Source organism: Capsicum annuum, chromosome 10 (genome assembly GCF_002878395.1).
Source record: "Capsicum annuum cultivar UCD-10X-F1 chromosome 10, UCD10Xv1.1, whole genome shotgun sequence".
Taxonomy (NCBI): Eukaryota; Viridiplantae; Streptophyta; class Magnoliopsida; order Solanales; family Solanaceae; genus Capsicum; species Capsicum annuum.
Window position 1 is genome coordinate 205,789,360 of NC_061120.1, and position 13,782 is coordinate 205,803,141.

At 31.3% G+C, this 13,782-nt stretch overlaps 1 protein-coding gene across 1 annotated transcript; it reads left to right on the forward strand.

Annotated features, from left to right (window-relative positions):
- The first annotated feature begins 3,746 nt into the window (after positions 1 to 3,746).
- LOC107855211 (alpha carbonic anhydrase 7) lies at positions 3,747 to 12,325 on the forward strand. Its single transcript, XM_016700203.2, has 7 exons — positions 3,747 to 3,979; positions 4,515 to 4,726; positions 6,127 to 6,233; positions 6,358 to 6,466; positions 10,737 to 10,904; positions 11,199 to 11,252; positions 12,087 to 12,325. Exons 1-7 carry the CDS (start codon positions 3,892 to 3,894, stop codon positions 12,165 to 12,167), a joined length of 819 nt encoding a protein of 272 aa, XP_016555689.2. The 5' UTR covers positions 3,747 to 3,891; the 3' UTR covers positions 12,168 to 12,325.
- Positions 12,326 to 13,782: the final 1,457 nt, after the last annotated feature.

Consider the following 13,782-nt stretch of genomic DNA (forward strand, 5'->3'; position numbering starts at 1 on the left):
TTCCCCTAGACCCCTAGAAGACGTACCTTTTAGTCGAGTCATCTCCCTTGATTCCTATAAGACGTACCTTTTAGTCGAGTTATTTCCTTGGATTCGTATAAGACGTACCTTTTAGTCGAGTCATCTTCCTTTAATTCCTATAAGACGTACCTTTTAGTCGATTCATTCCCCTTGACCCCTAAAAGACGTACCTTTTAGTCGAGTCATTTCCTTTGATTCCTATAAGGCGTACCTTTTAGTCGATTCATCCCCCTTGATTCCTATAAGACGTACCTTTTAGTTGAGTCATCCCCCTTGATTCCTATAAGGTATACCTTTTAGTCGAGTCATTCTCCTTGATTCCTATAATAATGTGACTTTCGCAAAAGTTCTTTGATGATAAATTGGGGCAAAATTTAATTCTTGTGTTGGAACTTCACTTTTCTAGCAAATGAAACCTTTTTATAATAACTTTTGTTTGGGATAATTTTATTTTTAGTTTTGATGTGATTTCAGGAGCCCGCCTGGAGAACAGAGTAAAGAAATGAAAACTCAAGCAATAAAGTAAAGGAGTTGAAAGTCAAGCAACAAGGTGAAAAGTTGAAAGTTAACAGATTGAAAAACATTAAGTCAGGAGCCCGCCTGAAGAATTGGGTAAAGAAATTGAAAGTTAAGCAATGAGGTGAAACAATTGAAATCCAAAGAACAAGTTGAGAAAATTGCAAGTCAGGAGCCCGCCTGAAAAATAGGGTGATGAAATTGCAAGTCAGGAGCCCGCCTGAAGAATAGGGTGAGAAAATTGTAAGTCAGGAACCCGCCTGAAGAACAGGGTGATAAAATGGCAAGTCAAGAGACCGCCCGAAGCACAGGGCGAATAAATGGAAAGTTAAGCAACAAGGTGAAGTAATTGAAAACCAGGCAACAAGTGATGAAATTGTAAGTCAGGAGCCCGCTTGAAGAATAGGGTATGAAACTTAAGTCAGTAGTCCAATAGAAGCTGTATAGATAGGATTTTGTAATTTAATTTATGTTTTAAATTGTAATTTTCATTTTCATGTAATGACAGAGTCGAGGATCGGAACCTCAATGGAACCTCACTCAACTCTCCAACTCGGTATTGTCCCTCTCTTTCAAATCTTTTGAAATACCCGTCACTTGATTCCTCCATAACTTGGGTGGGTAGGATGTCCTAAGTCAGAACTCGGTTGTTCTCCTTCTTTCTGTTTCTTCCTTTGAGTAATGGTCGGGACAAAATTCTGTCTTGTTGTCTACTTCTTTGTCTGAAAATACTTTGGTTTACATTCAAAGGGGGCATGATGTAGACATCTAATTTCGTCCCTCCACGATATCATTTTTTACCATTTTTACCTTATCCTACCACGTACCCTACCCCGTGTGATAATCCCTTCACAAAAAGACAAAAATAACAAATGTTATCTTATTTTAATTTATCCTAACAAACTTTATCCTAATCACCTACTCCTAACAACCTTCCTCAATACCAAATACCCTTATACCCTACCTACCCACGCGCCCCCTTCATGTTTCTTGTCCACAAAGAAAAAGGAACCAAAATAAAGAAGGGGGCCCACTTGGGAATATTGGGGGGATGGTCCATTTCACTAACAGAAAAGGGATTTCCCATTTTGGTTTTTCATTCATATACACAATTCTCACAAACAAAATAAAGGGGAGGACACACATACCAGGCTACCACTGGACCTCACCATACAATATACAATACGCACAAAGAAAAAGGGGAGATTGAGAGATCACACCCACAATTCACTCACGGGAACATGCCATTTTCCTTTTTCTTCTTCTTTGCACGGACAGTTTCAAGGCATACCAGAGAGGACTCCACTTTCCTTTCCCTTTTTTCTTCTTTTCATACCACCCACAGACATCATAATATAATTCACACGCATAGAATTAGGGGAAATCAGAGAAAGTGAGAAGAAAGACAGTGAAGAAACGGGCAGAAATAGTAGAAACTAGAGAGAGGTCGATGGAGAAGAGAGGTGACAGGTGGGGATTGACTATTTTTGGTGATTCTTTATCGGAATATCATCTCCGATCGAACCCAGCAATAACCAACCGAATCCGTTAGCTATTTGGTGATTCTAGTGATAACCCGCCGAAAGTCGCTATAGTTCAAATCCTAAACAGAAAATCCTCGTCAACTCCAATCAACTGCCATCACCTCGCTCAAAACCACCTCGCCGGAAAACAACCACACGCGCACGGACAGAAAACGCAAGGGAGGAGAATAGAAGAAAGAAAAGGTGGTCGCTGTTGGGTTTCGATGTCGAGTTTGAAGAGGTTTTTCAGTTGAGGCCGTTTGTCAAGGTTCTCGATTCCGGTTACCGGATCGTCTTCAATTTCATCTTTCTCAACTCTGGATTTGGGTCATTGCGTGAATTTCAGAATCATTTGGGTCATTGCGTGAATTTCAGAATCACATTTTTATTCCATTCAGGTTCGTGAATTAAAATCGAAAGCCACATTACGGTCCATTTCTTATCTCATTCTCCATAATCTTTAAGTTTTTGGTACTTTGTGGGTAGAATTTGTGGTGTTTGAATTTTGTTTTAGTTGATATTGATTGATTCGATTGGATGAATTAGATAATTAAATGAATCGGGCTCAACTTGGGGTGAATATTGATTTTGGGACGGTATTGAAAATTGTCTAGTTGGAAATTTCATTTGGTTTATTTGGATTGTTAATTTTGATTCATTGATGATGTTAACATGATAGTATTATGATTAGGCCAAAGCGGATAGGCAAACAGTAGGTCGGGTAGGCAAACGGTAGGAATTATGATTGTTGAATGCTTGAATGATTTTATTTTATCGCATTGAAAAGATGTATTCATTTAGCCGGGGAATACCCCAAAGCTCATTGTATTTACTCACCGGAGAATTTCCCGAAGGATTTTTTATGCGAAGGATGCTCGTGATCAAGGCCCGATGCATCGGGTAGAGCAGCGTTTAGGTTAGCGTAGATTTATATTTTTGCATTTTTTTTTGGGCTGTATAATTAGACTGGACATTAAATTTTGGATTGTTTTGTTTTGTTTGTTGATTGATTATTTTGCGTGTTTTTTGTGTGGTTTATACATTTTGTAGTGTCAAATTAGCCGATACGCTCCACCAAGCGACCGTGGTCAAACCACGGGACCGAGGGGTGCCTAACACCTTCCCCTTGGTCAACAGAATTCCTTAGCCGGAATCTCTGTTCGCAAACCAGTTTTTTAGAGTCAAAAACAGTTTTGAAAAAGGATTTCCAAAGGTGACTTGGCACACCAGATTATGCCAAGTGGCGACTCTGAATAAAAAATGTAAATAATCCTTTTCAAAACAAATTTTCATTTTTATCACTTTGATAATAAAAGCCCTTTCGAACTTAAAATAAAACGAATCTTTTCGGTTGTAAAAGGGGTGTGACAACAAGTAAAATAAGAAATCAAATTAGAAAATTTGAAACGGGTAAAATGAGACGGAGAGATTACTTTTACGAACTTCAAATTAAGATCAAAATTGGTCAAGAGCATAGTATAAATATTGCTTTTATCCTACTCAAACGTAAGGGATTTTGTCACTTGTTTTCTTTTCCCACATGCATGTTGCTTTTCTTTATTAAATTTGTCCACATATGAGTTGTTGTTAGGTATTAATTTGTCCAATAAGATTTGAAAAAAGAAAGTCATAGGAAAGTCTCATGTGGCAGCCACATAAGAAATAGTTTATAAACTTGTATTTCCATAGATCTCATCTATATAAAGCTCCATTACGTGACCCTCTTATTATTATTATTATTATTAACGCAATTCATTAATTTGTTACATTTCCTTGATCTCCAAGAGAGAAAAGAAGAAGAAGAAAAACAGTAGCAATACTATTTCTAACAATGAGGCAGCAAAAATATTTATCAGTTTTGGTCATTCTTTTTTTTGTTATCTTCTTCTGTGGTACATCCATTAGAGCTCAAGAAGTTGGTAAGAGCTACAACACTTTCTCTCTTCTTTTTTTGAAAAAAAAAAAAAAATTAAAAGAAAAGACAGTTGGATGAACAGAGCTTTAGTTGTGAGCGGGTCCAAGAAAAAGTTACGAGACAACATTGAATTCATGACTACTGCTTACAATATATAGATTCAATGGGGTTTGGTATTTTCTCGAACCCTGCTCATAGCTGCAGTGGTGAAGTCGGAAATTTACGTAGAGGAATTCAACAAAATTGCTATCGAGTATAACATTTGAGATTTAATTTGAACTTATGATCTAAATCAATCTTTCAACCACCTTTATGACTATGCTAAAAAAAAATTCTTATGAATATATTGTTAACAGGATTGAACGGTTTCTATTTATACAATATAGTAAGTAATTTTTACTATATTATTGCTCCGCGGCCCCTGACAACATGAGCTTGGTGCACAGGATTTTTATTTGTAATTTTGTACCCATCATCTTTCTAATTAGTGTTCGATTTATTGATATTTGATTTATGATGTTTGTGATTTTATTAATTAGAGGATGAGAGGGAATTTGATTATGGTGAAAAAAGTGAGAAAGGTCCAAAAATGTGGGGAGAATTGAAGAAAGAATGGGAAGCTTGCAAGAATGGCGAAATGCAATCGCCTATTGATATGTCTCATGAAAGAGTTAGAATTATTCGAAAACCAGAAAAAAGACATTACAAGTTATGTAATGCTACTGTCAAAAATAGAGGCCACGACATTTCGGTAAGTATATGCTTATATTACGGCAGATTGTACGTTACGTTATATATTTTGAATGTAAATTTTTTTCGAACCATATATAAAAAAGAAATATTTTATGCAGTAAGCTATCCTTTATTTATCATCTATTCATTGTTCATGTAAAAACTTTAAATTCATGCACATTGATTCATGAGTTCAATTAATTTGGTGGAATTTTTTTATTTTTTTTGTTAAGAAGTGTATATAGTTGCCGTCACGTAGTCCTTTAATCAATTATTCCAACTTCATCATACTCTATGTGCTTAGTCAAAGAATTATTATTCATTAGCCACTAGATAAAAATTCAAATTTCATAAACAAAATATTACTTATAAAATTTTCAGTCGTAGAAATAGAAACTCCAAAACATAACTAATTTTTGAAAAACAAGATTTTTTTTTAAAAAAAAGTGGTTAGCTAGCTACTTCTATGGGACTTTTTCAGTTTCTTTGTCCAACAACCCTTTCCTTCCCTACCAAACACAGGCTGCTGCTACTACTAACCCAACAAACAACATGAAAATACAATTTCTACAGAAATTTTTTTGTAATAGACTTAATAATATAATATGCAATCTGATTATTTATATATTTTTCACACCATTTGTGTATAGTAATTAAACATACACACATATATCTAATATTGATATGTGCGATCGTCCCATTTAAACATTTAAGTTCTTATACTTTATTTACTTAATTATATTCTAAAAACGGGCCTTAATTTCTTTTTGTACCACCCATCCTATATAATTGATTGATGTGGGACTTTTTCTATACCCCTTATGTCCAGAGCTGACATCTGAAGCTGGGTAATTTTAATACGTAAGCACGACATCATGAACGAGAATTGAGATGAATAATGTCCTCATATTATATTAAAGTTTGTGATCATGATTATATTTTTATTGATTTAATTATATTCTTGATATATTTATTGGTGCTTCTGGGACTTTACATATAGGAAAAAGGGGACAATTCTAGAGATAACATGGTCGGTTTCCTGATTCATACTACTTTATTTTATTCTTCGTATTTTGAGAAAGCTACACACACTTCAATAATTTAAAATATGGTTAAGAACTTTAACCTCTCTTTTCCTAACAAATTTGAATCTAAAGCTATAAACGAACAAGTATAAGGAATTGTTTATGCTACCCCACTACATTATTTTTAAGGAAGTTTTAAACACGTATAAGAAATAAACATAGGACCTAATAGTTACTTATACTAAAATCAATAATGTCCTAGAAGTCAAATTCTAAATCTGTCTCGATTACGGATGTTTTAGTAATCACGACTTGATAGTGTTACAAAAAGATTGTACACCAACAATTATAGAATTTTAACTATAAATTTTTATTATGTATATTTTTGGTGCAGTTACAATGGCATGGTGATGCTGGATCAGTTTTGATAAATGGCACAAATTATCCTTTACAACAAGCCCATTGGCACTCTCCTTCTGAGCACACTGTCAATGGTAGAAGGTACCGACATATTTCAACTCAACCCGCTTATTTGACACTCCTAATTGATGCATCGTCCATTTATAAATTTAGTCCATTTTGATTCATTCAAATTCAATATTTATTTAATGTTATTTTGGGACAGATATGAGATGGAAATGCACATGGTTCACTTCAACGAAAATGCAACAAATACAATTGCTGTGACTGCAGTTCTATACAAATTTGGCAAACCTGATCGATTTCTCTCCAAGGTAATCTATACATAACTATATTATTATTACTCTGGTACATACGTATATATGGTGTATGTTGGAAAAAATGGACTATTTTTCTCGCCCCTTTCGGACCGCTTTCAAGTAGAAAATAACAGAGAAATTAAAGAGAATAACAACACAAAAATTTAACGTGGAAAACTCCCCAATTAGAGAAGAGAAAAACCACAGGTCTCCCAGAAAAATATTCACTATATGGAAATTATTACACCATACAATACACAATGTTTTTCTCACACACCCTCACTTCCTAAAATACTATTCTCAAAAAAAACTCCAAGAGAATTATCTCTAAACCTCTTTAATAGTAAACAAGGAAAAGAATATTTTTGTGCGTGTTAAACAATGAAGGAGGTGGAGTTTATTTATAACTCCCAACTTCCTTCCAATCAAAGTAAATTTCCCATATGGGATTTTCTTTCTTCAAAACAAACTTCAATAAATCTCCACCTTTTGAAGAGAACAAAATGCAATCCGTTGGCCCTTTATAGTTGTCCAGCTACACATAACAAAATCAGTTCTCCACCTGACTCTAAACTCAGCCAATCATATGTAACAGCAATTTCCACATTGTCTGCTACTGACAATCATAATTCTAAATTCAAGAATTATCATACCCCCATCATAAAGAGTACATCCACTCAGATTGAAAAATCAATTCAAGAATTTTCACTTGAAATCACTTCCTAATTTCAAGAATTTCATTTTCAGCACATGTCGAAAAAACTGCTAATAATTTATGGTTCAACTCTCTTGTTGATTTCTTGAGAGTTCATTAGCCATCGACATCCTTTCCACCACACACCTTGCATCACCTATCAACCAATGCCCATGTGCAAACTTGTGGACCAACTACCAATTAAACATCCTCTTTCATGGCAATCTAAAGGTAGCATTCATGCCATGAGGATTTTCATCTTTCTTACAAAAAAATATCATCCCACTGTTCTAGGGAGACAACATTGGAGCATTTTCTTTGGAGCTTCCAGCCGAACTAGCCTCATTATTTGGACAATTATTTTTACCATGTCCTGATTGTTTACAATTCCAGCAGATGACCTTCTTCTTAGAGCTTTGCTTCCATTTTCCTTTAACAACAAGAATTGAATCTTTTAGAGATTTTTCATCTCCATTCTTCAATCCTTTTTCCTCAGAAATCAATTTGCTTGTCACTTCTGAAAAAATCACAGTTTCCTTCTCATATATTAAAATGGGTTGCATATGCTTGTAGGAAGATGGAAGAGACCAGATGAGTCGAAGTGCCTTGTCTTCATCATCAATTTTTACTCCAATAGATTCCAATTTAGAAACAATCTCATTCAAGACACTCAGATGATCAGAAATAGTTGTACCTTCAGCCATTTGCAATTTATGAAATTGCTCCTTCAAATATAACCTATTTGAAATACTTTTGGTTTGGTACAATTCTTTAAGTTTCTCCCACAACTCCTTTGTTGTAGACAATCCAATCACATTAGCAAGAACATTTTTAGCTAAACACAAGTGAATTTGACTTGCCGCTTTCATGTCTAGCTCTTTTCATTCTTCATCACTAATTCTGAATTTTTTTTAATCTTTACTTCAGATTCTTTTAAATCCTTATCACCTTTTCTGCTAGTTGGTCTCTCTTTCAATGCCTTGTGTAATGTCTTAATCTTAATCTTATTGAAAACAACTAATTAGGTCTAGGTGGTATGTATGTGTACTATCCATTGTCACAAATGTATGTATGATAAACTCAACCCACATACGTACTAAAAAGTGTGCGTACGTGCTTAGATGACTTTGCAATAAAAAATTCTGTATTCTCCTAAGTTTCAAGCTTTATTTAAGTCAGAACCATCTGATCAAAAATGATATACATTTAAATACTTGAATAAAATGAAGGAGAAATGGACAAATTCTAATTTTAATCCTTCTAATAGTTGACATTCAATATGAAAACTTCAATTATTTAATTAGTAACCTTGTCAATAGTTGACATTACAACAACAATAATATAGTCCGTATATTCCCATACAGTAGAATATGAGGAGGGTAGAGCTAGTGTGCGTAGATTGTACAATTACCTCAGAAGTGAGGTAGAGAGGTTGTTTTTGATAGATCTTCGACTTGTCAATTTTAGGTTTTTAAGAGGTCTGAATAAAAAATGAATAGACATTTTTCCGAAAAGATACCAAGAGAAAGGATGCAATATGAGGAAGCATCTTTCACCTTAGATGGTTATGTCATTTCTAATGGGATGTCACTTTTCCAAAGAATTGCACCTTAGCTTTCTGAACCATTTCTTTTTTTCTGAAACATCACATTTTGGCTATAAATATCTGATTTATCCTCAGATATGAATGTGATTTTTGAAAAAAAAAATACTCTTTTTCTTAAAAAAAAAAACTCAAAAGTGTGATTTGCTACCGTTGAGTACGTTCTTAGTTTGACAAAATTTGAGGTACTGCTATTCTGTTGAAATGATTCATTTTATCCTGAGAGGATATATTAATTCCATAACTTTGGGTACTTGAGGGGAATAATTTACTTAGGATACACCATAAATTCAGTGGACTTAAATCTTCTAATCATCTTTATCTAAATACTAGTTTAGGTGTACGTACCTCACGCATGTACCTCACTTTAATGAGTTCAAACGTTACAATAAATAGAATATTTGTTAAATAATAAAGAAGAATACAATAATTAAATTCAATGTTTTTTAAACATGTAAAGATGGAGAATTTATTTAATTAAACCTAACATATAAAAAAAAATTCTAAAAGGCTATCGAAATTTACCTACCACCTATAAACTACGACAAAACAATACGATGATAGAGATATCAAAACAATACAATTAAACCTAATCTTTGCAAAAGATTTTCTTCAAAGTCGATCGACATTCATCTACTATCAACTACAATAAAATAATACGATAATAGTGATATCAAAACAATACACCTAAATCTAACCTTTACACACACAAAAAAAAAATCTCAAATTAAAGTAGGAACATCAAAACAATATAATTATATCTCACCTTTTTCTAAAAAAAAATTCAAAACCGACTGACATTTATCTACTATCTGTAAATTACAATAAAATAATACGATAATAAAGATATCAAAATAATACAATTAAACTTAATTTTACACAAAAAATTCATAAGAAAGTTTTGTGTAAAGGTTATGATCAATAGAATCAAAACGTAATATAAATAGAAATTTGAGATTCAAAAATCACAAAGTTACCCAATAACAAAGCTATGGTCACAAAATTTTACTATCCAAATAATGTATTTGTATAAACCTAAAAAGACTCATAAACTAAAATATTATAACAAAATTAAAGAATAATAATTCTAACCTAAAATAAAAACAATACTTTTTTTTGGGTGAAGTCCACTACCTTTTTTAATTGGGATATACGAATTGCATTTAATTTTTAGAAGAATTTTCTTCTTCTTCTTCTTTTAGGAGTCTTAACCTATTTAATGGAAAATAGTTTCCCAATTTTTCTAAAATATTTTGAACTTTACCTTATCTAGAATTTTTTTATATATAATAATTTCTTTAAAATTGTATTTTCCTTAACAATTTATTGCCGTAAATTTAGTAATTCAACTAAAAATAGAAAATTTTCTCCATTTAATTTTTTGTATATATTTACTTTAGACGATATTCAATATTAAAAATTGAAGAAAAAATGTGAAAAGGCGATTTTGTCTATTATGGTGTTTTTTAATGAAGGTTAAAAAGTTCAAATCATTTTTCTAAAGGTCTTCACACTTTTAATATATTATAGATTATAGATTATAGATATAGATTATAGATTATAGATATAGATATAGATATAGATATAGATATAGATATAGTTTATAGATATAGATAGATATAGATTTGATTTTGCTATTTTTCAAAAAATAGATTCAACTTCTATTTTGTTCTTAAAATTATTTTTGAACTTCATTAAAATTGTTCTTGAACTTCATGTTATAAATACAATTTTTATTTAAGGAAAGACAAGAGTCAATAGCCGACACTGAGTACATTTATATGTGTAGTTGACATTGAGTTTATAAACTTCAAGTGGAAGAGTAGATTAAATAAACCGTCTCTTTCTTTCAACCACTAATCAAATTATTTAGCATAATCGTAGTTACCAACTATTCAAATTATTTTCTAAACATTGAAAGATGTAATAATTTGTGTTATTTTGTAATGCACTTGGTAATTAATTATTACTTAACATTTTGTTTGCAGTTGATAAGAAATATATCATCTATGATTGACAAAAAAGACGAAGTGAAAAATGCTGGCATGGTTAATCCAAGAGAAATCAAGATTGGTAGCAGAAAATACTATAGATATATGGGTTCACTTACTGTTCCTCCTTGCACTGAAGGTGTCATTTGGACCATTAAGAAAAAGGTACGTAATTAACAACTTGTCTAATTAATTAAGTGACGAGGATCTCGGAGTAACTGGTACAGTTAATGTCATGTGATCAAGAAGTTACAAGTTCAAATCATGGAAACAGTCTCTTGCAGAAATGTCATGTGAGGTTGCGTACAATAGACCCTTGCGGTCCGATCCTTCTCCCAACTTCACGCACAACGAAAACCTTAATGCACAGAGCTGCCTTTTTGCACAAATTAATTAAGTCCATATTAACAAAGTACTTATACTAATAATATGTATAATGCAATTTGTAATTAAAATTAGGTGCGGACTGTTTCAAGAGATCAAGTTAAAATGCTTCGAGAAGCAGTTCATGATGTAAGTTCCTTTTTCCACAATGAATTTTCTTTAATTTCTATTAAGGATGTTTGGTATGACATAACTTGTGTTTTCATGGATGATTTTTTTTTTTTAATAGATAAAAATTATTGAACTCACAGCCATGTTTTGCTTACTAGTTCCAGCATAGATTATTAATTTATACATTCTTATATGTATTAAGTGGATTTTTCTAACTAAAATACAGGGATGTGTGGGTCAAAACTATTGAATTCCGTCGAATTCGATTGAACCTGTAATATGTAATGCAGATTCGCTTATGCTTAAATATGGATATAATGTCTAATGTTGGTTTGAGTAAGCAATTTAAAATTACTTTCCTTGTCCTAGTTTATGTGAAGGTGTCATTATTTGGGAAGTTAAATAATTTTTCATTTGACTATAATACTTTTGTAATTTCTTGAAAATATTTTGTATCATTAGCTCAGTGGACTTGTAGTTATATTCAAATATACAGTAAATTTAATTTTCAAAATTTTTAAAGAATTTATTCCTAAATTTATAATCAAGATTAAGTGTTCTGAACCATATTTTTATAACCTTCATGTAATTTGAAACAGAGAAAGTAAAACTTGTTTCATTGTTAGTATTGGATCATGAGCTTATGGATTTATATGAATTCTGTAGATTTTACTTAAATTCAATTTTCATGTATTAGAAGAAATTCATTAAATATCTATAAATATTTAATCCAAAACTCAGATACATGATTGTATTTTTAACTTCAGACAACTATGAAATACCATGACAATCAATAAACTTTAAATGTTGGTTTTGCTTCTTATAATTACTAACATCTAATTTTGATTGCAGTATGCTGAAAGGAATGTAAGGCCATTGCAATCTATCAACAAGAGACCAATTTATCTTATGGCTCCAGAGGACACTGCTTGAGACTATTATTCTTTTAATTTCATACTATCTGTAACAAGGATATTTGTTTTCTTAATAGTTGTTATTCTTTTTGTGAGCAATTTATCTAATCAACAAAGTGCTTGCTAAGTAAAAAAAAGCCAAGAGAAATGCATGATAGACTTCCTTTTTTCCTTTCACTCTTTTCTAAGACTAGTAAACTTAGACATTCAAATTGCGATGATATCTTAAATAATTTAGACGGTATAGCAGTGTTGGAACTAATTTGTGTGCACATGATTATTTCACGGAATAACTCTACCTTTGAAGGCTTAACAGATACAAAGAAATCACATAGTATTTTTTTATTTTTTTTTGCACAAGAAAATTTAAACATGAGACATCACATTTCTCTTCCCTCTTAATGATCACTAGATCATACCCCTTTTGTGCCAAACAAATATTTTAATAAAAAATAATAGGAAAAAAATATATATATAGCAATTATTAGATAAAAAATTACAACTTATAGCATAACTTTCATTTTTTCAAGTTGTAGTAAATCTTATAAAAAAATAAAAAATAAAAATGTATTTTCCTTTTTTAAAAAAATACAAAAAAAAAATTACTAAAAAGGAAAATAAACATTTAATACAACTAATATGCAATAATCCTTCCTTAAATATAGTTATCCTTAATTGTTGATATCAATCCACCCCAAATTCCTCTAATCGTTTTTCTTTTCTTCTATTTTAATGCTTTCATTAAGAGTTTCCATCTTCATACACTACCTTCTTTTTATACACCATTTAGTTGTTCCAGTCATAAACGCTTTAATGACTAAGCACAATCAATATGTCTCTATTTGATCAATATGTCTCCGGGGGAGCACTACTTGATTAATAAGACTTTAACTCCATCTCCTCAATTTGCTTGTGATTGAAGCGCAGTAAAAGTTACATACATAGACATGAATATTGTATTTTAATATTTTTTGGTGTTCATTATTGTTGTTTTTCCATAATTGTTGGTATGAACAAAGTTTAATTTTTGTATTTAAGCAGTTTTTTTTATTCGGTGTTATGTTAATTTAACAGTTGTTTTGTATTTTACATCGTTGAATGAATTGGATATCAATTAAGTTTGTGTCAACCAGATTTACTGCAATTTTTCTTTACAAATCGTGATTATTTTTTCAATATGAAAGATGACAGTGTTCTTAAATCTTAATTTAATACAAAAGTAGATGAGATAGAATCTTAATTCAAAGAGAGAAGTACATAGTGTATGGAATGAGTATATAAATTGGTATCACCTAGATTTAATATCGTAATTCATAAATATCAATTTATATATCTATTTCATACAAATGTGACATGTAAGAAAACACTTTATAAACTGATTCCATTCAATTTATAATCTTAAGTATATCTTCTTAATTGAATATCACAATCACATTATACTCATTCCATATAAATATAACATGTAAGAAACTATTTTATAAATCTTGAATGTAATATTGATATTATACAGATTTCATACACGAAATAATTTAAAAAATACAAGTTTGTATATTTATTTCATACACTAAAATAAATAATAACATATAATATTTGGTGAAAGTCGATTTCTATACCAACTTCTGCAATCATTTTAC